Source organism: Neomonachus schauinslandi, chromosome 11 (assembly GCF_002201575.2).
Source record: "Neomonachus schauinslandi chromosome 11, ASM220157v2, whole genome shotgun sequence".
NCBI lineage: Eukaryota > Metazoa > Chordata > Mammalia > Carnivora > Phocidae > Neomonachus > Neomonachus schauinslandi.
The window spans coordinates 24,015-31,236 of record NC_058413.1 but is presented as its reverse complement, the minus strand read 5'-3'; the positions used below and the strand labels follow the sequence as shown (position 1 = coordinate 31,236).

At 61.2% G+C, this 7,222-nt stretch overlaps 2 protein-coding genes across 6 annotated transcripts in view; one reads left to right on the top strand and one right to left on the bottom strand.

The window, feature by feature from the left end:
• The window catches only part of RIC8A (RIC8 guanine nucleotide exchange factor A), a 5,868-nt gene extending 932 nt beyond the window's left edge, over positions 1-4,936 (bottom strand). Inside the window, exons 1-9 of one of the 5 annotated variants that reach the window (XM_021692161.1) lie at positions 4,763-4,936; positions 4,443-4,490; positions 3,768-4,355; positions 3,232-3,323; positions 2,523-2,673; positions 1,335-1,502; positions 1,107-1,251; positions 887-1,031; positions 356-475 (exon numbers count right to left, since the gene is read on the bottom strand). In XM_021692161.1, the coding sequence (XP_021547836.1) occupies positions 356-475; positions 887-1,031; positions 1,107-1,251; positions 1,335-1,502; positions 2,523-2,673; positions 3,232-3,323; positions 3,768-4,355; positions 4,443-4,490; positions 4,763-4,846 (1,541 nt within the window). In that variant the 5' untranslated portion in view covers positions 4,847-4,936. Of the gene's footprint in view, positions 1-355; positions 476-886; positions 1,032-1,106; positions 1,503-2,522; positions 2,674-3,231; positions 3,324-3,767; positions 4,356-4,442; positions 4,504-4,762 lie in introns of all 5 variants that reach the window. The other 4 variants (XM_021692163.2, XM_044919341.1, XM_021692162.2 and 1 more) reach the window with 4 other exon arrangements.
• Positions 4,937-6,436: 1,500 nt separating this feature from the next.
• The window catches only part of BET1L (Bet1 golgi vesicular membrane trafficking protein like), a 2,126-nt gene continuing 1,340 nt past the window's right edge, over positions 6,437-7,222 (top strand). The window contains exon 1 of the mRNA XM_044919387.1: positions 6,437-6,561. Coding sequence (XP_044775322.1) covers positions 6,543-6,561 — 19 coding nt within the window. The 5' untranslated portion in view covers positions 6,437-6,542. The remainder of the gene's footprint in view (positions 6,562-7,222) is intronic.

Sequence of the window (7,222 nt, the reverse complement as noted above, 5' to 3'; positions counted from 1 at the left end):
GGGGGTGCACGGTGGGTGGTGGCAGAAGTCCTGTTCAACCCTGACTACTTCCTTGTGCTCCACTTAGTTGTTCCTGTTTACTGGGGAATCCCAACTGCTACCCGGTGGCTTTGGGACCTTGTGCAGACTCTTAATTTACCTAGATCTCAATTTTCATCATCTACGGAACAAACATAATACCAATCTCAAGTCTAATCCTTTCCTGGGGCGTTTCCTTTGTTTCAAACCTTAGGAATGCAGCCTTGCCTAAGCCCACCTCTGACCTCACCTCCTGGGGCTCACAAGACTGGACACAGGCCGGGGATTCTGTTCTCCCTTCTCCCAGCCGTGGGCCCCTCCTTGACACACCACGTACCTGGAGAGCTTGTCAAACATGTTCACCAGCTTCATGGCCTCATGCTCCTTCTGCTCTTCCGTCATGCCCTCCATGGGGTTGGGCGGCTTTTCCTCCACCCTCCCGGTCACTGGGTTTATGCTGCTTCCCAGGGGAGGGAGTGTAGGGAATGCATTAGTGACTCTCTAGGACAGGAGGCCGCTGCACAGGGTGGGTGGAGTCCCACACGTCCTGCCTGGGCCTGGACTGGCAAGAAACCCATTCTCCAGGGGGTGGCATGAAGCAGGGCAGCTGCAGGAGGCCTCCCTCCAGGAGCAGCAGTGAACCAGCTCCTGCCACCTGGATCTCCTGGTCCCCGAGCTGCCTGGCCCCCTTCAGTCCATGTTCTCAACGAAACATCCTGACCTCAGGATACATCGCTTATGGGACCAGTGTCTGACTCCCCAAGTCCTACCCATCTGTCATCCTGTCCCACCCACCCCGAGGGTCCATATGGGTGTGGGAACAGGGACCAGGCTGAGTGAGGGGAACCGAGGGTATAGGGGCACACACCTGGCCTTGGCTTCCTTGTACTCATCTGTGTCCGTGTCCTCGTCCTCCGAATACTGGCCCTCAGGCCGGCCCCCCGCCATGAGGCCCCTGGCAGCCAGGAGGCCGGCGGCATTCCCGTAGCCCGTGTACTTGATGAATCGGGGCACTGAGGGGCAGGGCAGAGGTCAGTGTGCGAAGGTGGCTGGGAGGGACAGGCGTTGGGCTGGATCCCAGCACTCACCACTCTCAGAGCACAGGACAAACAGGAACTCAGCGGCCACTCTCTTCACATCAGTGTCCAGGTGTGTCATGAGGCGAACGAGCTTGTTCCGCAACAACTCCCCAACCTCGGGCCGGGTCCTCACGTCCCGCAGTGGGGGCAGCACCTGGGGAGGCAGCCGTCCCTCAGCCTGGGCCTGAAGTGGCTGGGGTCTGACCAGGGCCCTACCCCAGCCCCTCTGCCCCATACCTGGGACTTCAGGAACTTCCTGGCAGGGCGGTGCATGCGGGCACACTCTGTCAGCACGCTCAGCACCGGGGCCACGCTCTCTTTCAGCCTGTGCGTCTGCAGAAGAGCCTCCGTCACCGGGGCTGTGCCTCCACCGGACCTGAGGTCGGGGGTGGGGTGGAGGGCGGCCTACACACACACACACCAGATGGTTTGGTCCTGGTAGGAGGCTCTCAGGAAGAGGCCTTGCCACAGTTAGTCAGCTGAGGGGCCAAGAGTGGGCAGTGGGTGTCTGTGTGAGCTTCAAGAGGGCCGCAGAAGGAACTTAGCTTAGGAGGGTGCGCATGTGCTCTGCGACGTGGGACAAATAACTCATCTACTCTGACTTCCTCACCTATATACCAAAGTTGTGGGGGAAATACAGAGTGTTCACAGCCATCAGCACACCAAGAGTACATGACCTGTCCTCAAAAAATAGTGGCCAAAACACAAGAAAAATCCCTACTCTGTGGGCTTCATGGACCCAGAGAGCAAAGAGCTCCTTTTCTTCCCTGGCCTGCCCCCACTTACCTCCCAGGACCCCAACCCTAGCCGCAGTAGTGGTAGGGACAGACAATCACAGATACCACGTCCAACGCAGGTGACCCAGCTCACAGCGTACGTGACCAAGTGGATTCCCAAGGGGTCCACCTAATCTCACTCCACTCCCATCTGCAGCCTGCGTGATGTCTGCGAGCTCCCAGAGGAGCAACTAGAGGTCTGGCCCCCCAATGTCCTGTGTGCAGGCACAGGAATCAGGTAGCCTCTGGCTCCAGATGCCGGTGGGTCCCCTCAGGGACACCAGGAGACAAGTGATGCTCGTTCCCAAGGGCTGCCTGTGTTACAGCACTAAGACCCTGACGGCCCGAGCACGGACTCAAGACAGACCCACAAAGAGCTCTGAAGAGTACGCTCTTTGACTTTGAAAACTCGTTACAGTAACCAGCAAAAGTAACACCTTCAAGTGTGTGTGTGAGAGGGTCCACGTGTTTCTCAGGGAGGAGTCTGGTTTTCTGCAAGCTGGACCACAGAGCAGCTGGAGAAACCGCCCGAATCACACTTCCAGGCTGATGTCCACTTACCAGTGTGGACTGTAAAAAAGCAGTGACCACGGCTGCTTGGGAAAGTCAGAGCCACCGAGGAGCCCACACGTCAGGTCCCTCTGCCCACCTGGTGCAGACGCTTCTCCAGGAAGCTGAGAAGGACATGAATCACATCCATGTTCGCTCCAAGGAACTCCAAGGAGCCTTTGCGTGGCTCCAGGGCAAAGAGGACGTCCAGACACTTGAGGGGCAAGTTCCCCAGGAGGTTCACTGTGTGGCTGAGGATAGATGGGGAGGAGGGCTTGATAAGTCAGATCCCCTAGCACAGGTACAACCCTTGGTGTCCCCAGCAGAGGCCACACATGACATGAACTAGTGTCTGGGGGCTTGACGACAGGAAGCAGAGGCCAGAGCTGAGGGTGGGACCGACCTTGGAGGTGTCTCCACTTAATGGGGTAAGTTCCTAAGGAAGGGGGCACTGTCTGCAGATGCCCTCCCTGCCAGGCTCTGTCTGGGTTGAAGCACCACAGACAATCTCTGGAAAACCAGAACCTGCCTAGACACAGGTCACTGAGACAAAGATGAGTAAGCACGTTACCCTGTCAACACCACGTTATTCGTTACTACTACCCCAGTTCCAGAGAGACATTCCCATCCTCAGATCCATAGCTCTTGTCCTACCACACACTGACGTACTGTAGAAACACACCGATGTCTGGTCCCACCTAGATAAGTGAGGACGCTCTAGGGTTGAGCCTAGCCCACAGCCAGGGCTGGGAACCACTCTCCAGACAACTGAGCACACTTCCCTTCCACCTATCAGGCCCCACCCTCACCCGTGGAACTCCTCTGTGCGGTCTCCAGCAGCAGCAACCATCACACAGTGCCGCAGGATGGTCCCCAGGTGCCGATAAAGGGAAGCATCTTCCTGACCAAAAAGAAAGGGGTCCCTGTGAGAGGAAGCCCCACTCCGGAATCATGTGCACGGACCACACATCTCCTCCACTGCACACCTAGCCCCTTGGCCTCTGCTACATACCCTGGAGAGCATTTCCTTGACCAAGAACGTCACCAGGTCCTCCTGGGATGAAGTCACAGTGTCCTCTAGCCCCATGCTCACAGCCTCCCCACGCACCAAACAGTCCTCCTGCCAGGCTGCAAGAGCCAGATATGGCCTCCACCTCTCTTAGAAACATTCTTTGAGGCCCCCTGTCCAAAACGTGCATCTCCTCACCTCCTCCCGATAGGCTGAGAGCTCTGCCTGTCCTCTCCCCATCTGATACCCAGAAACTTGCAGGTACCCTACAGGCAGACAGATCCAAGAAACATCCACACCGTTAAGCCCTACCCGTGGCCTCAGGTCAGTCCTCACCTCGTCCACCTCTCTCTTGATGGAATCGAAGGTGATGTTGAAAAGCACTTTGAGGATCTCCATGGCCCGCTCAGTCTCCTGGGGAGGAAGGAGCTCAGGCGGGTTCTCTTCGGGGGTCATTCCCAGCGTCAGCTCCAGCGCATTAGTCAGCAGGTGCACTCCCCGCAATTCCTGAAACAGCTGCTGGCGCACGTCGGTGCGAAGTGCCGTTAGCAAGAAGAGGAGGCGCAAATCAAAGAACTGGATGTCGTGTGGGAAGCTGCTCTTGTGATACAGCCCCACGCGCTCTGCGAGCCTCACCACCAGGCGGGCCTCTGCTGCCAGCACCTGTGCCACCGGGCTGCTGAGCACGAGGTTGCACAGGCACTTAAGGGACTCGAGTACAACGTCCATGTCCAGAGGCTCCGGGGCCGACTGCTCGAAGGCGATGCCAGCATAGCGGGCGAGTGCCTGCAGGCTCTGGCGGCCGGTGAAAGGGTCCAGGCAGCTGCGGTCCCTGGACAGGATGCGGATGCTCTGCAGCCAGGTGACGCGGCGGGAGGGCGGCAAGCCCTGCTCCAGGACCGAGACCAGCAGCTCCGCCAGTCTCTGTGGGCAGGGAGAAGAGCGGCTCCACCAGGCCCCTTTACCCGGGGCCACCCATGCCTGCCCCTTTACCCCTCGGTCAGCACCCACCTTCCTGTCCTCCTGTTGGGCATCATCAAACGTGAAGCTCTGGGAGTTCTGCAGAGAGACCCAGAGGCTCAGGGGGCTCCGTGGGTGGGGTCCCGAGTCCACAGGCCCCCTCTGAACAGATGGCGCTCCACCCCCGCCCCTCAGTGTGTGCACGCAGACTCTCTCCCCCTAGCAACTCCTCACGGACTCGGCGCCCCTCCCGCTGCGCTCCACCGCCCGCAGGCCCCTTGCCGCACACACGATCTCAGGACCGGCCACAACGCGTGCCCCACCCTGCCCCACCTCTTCCGTGCATGTACCACTTCACGGCTCTCGCTCACCTCCCGGTTGTACGTGCGCAGAGCCTCCATAATCACGTCCTCCTCTCCCGCCTCCACAGCATCCGCAACCACCCGGGGCTCCATGACGCCCCCGGGCTCCCGCGCCGGGCAGGCGGGAGGGGCTTCGCTTCCCGGCTCCGGGCGGAGTCCAGCCGCTCCGCCCTGCCTCGGCGCGCTGGGGAAGCCGGAACTGGGTGCGCCGCGCCGCGGGGGCGGGGCCGGGGCTGCGCGCGGGGGAGGTCGGGACTGTGTGCGCGCGCCGGGGAGGCGGGGACTGGGTGTGGCGTGCCGCGCCGCGGGGCGGGGCGGGGCCGGGGCTGGCGCCGGGGAAGCCGGGACTGTGTGCGCCGGGCCGCGGGGCGGGGCCAGGGCTGCGTGCGGCGGAGGCGGGGACAGTGTGCGCGGTGTCGCCGGGCGGGGCCAGGGCTGCGTGCGGCGGAGGCGGGGACTGTGTGCGCCGCGCCGCGGGGCGGGGCCAGGGCCGCAGGCTGCTTAAGGTGGCGAGACTTGGGTCGGCTGACCGGAACTTGAAGGTTTTGCCCGGGAGTCGGCGGGGATTTCCAAGGTCCTACTAGGTGATTGTTCGACCTCGGGGTCGAGTCGCCTCCGAACCTAATAGGGACCTCTGCTTCTTGGGCTGGAATCCCCAGCAGGCGAGGACCTTAGCCCACCCCACCAAGTCCCCCACCCACACCCCTCTTGATGCACAGAACAAGTGGAAGTCGAGGGGAAAGCCGAGGGGGAAGGGACTTTGCAGCCCCGGGACTACTTGGTGTATTCAACAGGGGTTTGAGTGCCTACTGAATGCTAGGTCCCTGCTTTCGTAGAGCTTGTGTTCCAAAAGTGAAGGCAAGGAAAAACGGACAAATAAGACGGCTTGAGGCAGTCATAGCGCTGTGATTAGAAAAGAAAAGGGGCCTGGTGGGCTGCAGAGGGATCTGAGGAAGTGCCATTTTTGCTGAGACTGGACGGTAAAAAGTGATCTGGGGGAAAGTCGTTCAAAGCAAAAGGCGCGGCCAGTGCAAAGATGGGAACGGCCGCGGTGGGAGAAAACAGACATCCTCGGAGCTTAAAGAAAGGGGAGAGTGGGGAAGGGTCAGGATGAAGTCAAAGCCTGATCGTGTGTAACCCACATACAGTGTGGCCTGGACTCAGTTTCCTCTTCTGAAAGGCAGAGGTGATGCACGTTCCCGTTTCAGGGTGTTGTCGGAGGACTAAACGACGCGCAGCAAGTGCTCCAGTACGCTGGGTCGGTATCCACTGTGCATCAAGCCTTTGTTGAACGTCCCCTCCCATTCCCAGTGCCCAGCTGCGGCGGCGAGAAGCACTGGCTCCTACTGTCCCTGCTACCCCCACACTCCCGCCCCTCGTTCTGGCCACGTTTCCCTTCAGAATGCTTCACCGCTGCATCTTCTGCAGCGCTCGCCCGTTCCAGGCACTGGTCTCCACCTTGTCCCACAAGCAGTAACTGGGGCCCGTCGCGCCCCCTTCCAGCCTCTCTCGCGGGAGGAAGGGCCTGGGAGCGCTCCCCAGGTAGGACCTGACCCCGCCTTCGGCGCGATTGGCCACTAGAAGTGTCTGTCCTGCCGTCATTGGCAGGGACAGCCCTAACGGCCCGCCCCCCTCCCGCCGTCCGGAAGTGAAACCGACCTCGGACGGAAGTCGGCGGGCCCGAGCGGAAGAGGCGGGGACGGAGGGTCTTCCCTGCGACTGTGCCACGTCCGCCGAGGTTGCGGCCGCGCGGCTGACGGAGGCCGGGCCCGGGGCCGGGCCGGGCGCGATGGCGGACTGGGCTCGGGGTGAGCGCGAGGGAGCGAGCCGGATGGCGGCGCGGCCGGCCGTCGCCGACGGGGCTGCCCGCAGGAGACGCTGCCGGCGGGCGGAGCCGCGCTGCCCGCGCCAGGGCGGGGTCGCGGGGGCCCTCCGAGGTCGTTCTGCCTGGGGCCTCCGGCGGGTCCACAGATCCCGGAAGCTAGCGCTGGGGGAGGGGGCTTTACGTCCTCTGAGGGCCCCTGTTCTCACCCGGGAGGTGGGATGCTGATGCCGGTGTCGCTGGGCTCTTCTGACTTAAGGAATGAACGAACGTGAAGTGGTTGGTAGGATGTTAACATCCCTTCCTTTGGGGTGTGTACCCATCAGTGATTCGTAGGGCTGTGCCCCGGTTGGATCCGTCCCGTTGAGGCGTCCGGCCCGCGGGGGGAGGTGGTTCTGACTCACCTGATGTCACAGAAATTCGGAATCACCTGGCTTAGTGCTAGTCACGTGTCAGGTCTCAGCATGGATCGTGCTCTGGGGGCCGTGTAAGGTGTGGGGTGCAGAGGTGAGCAGACCTAGATCGACCTCAGCCCCTATTTTTGGGTGTTGCGGAACTCTGCTCAGTTGTTTCCTCCTTGGTTACTTGTCAGCTGTTCAGGACCCAGTTCACAGGTCGTCCCTGCAGGGGCCTTTTTGTCCCCCCCC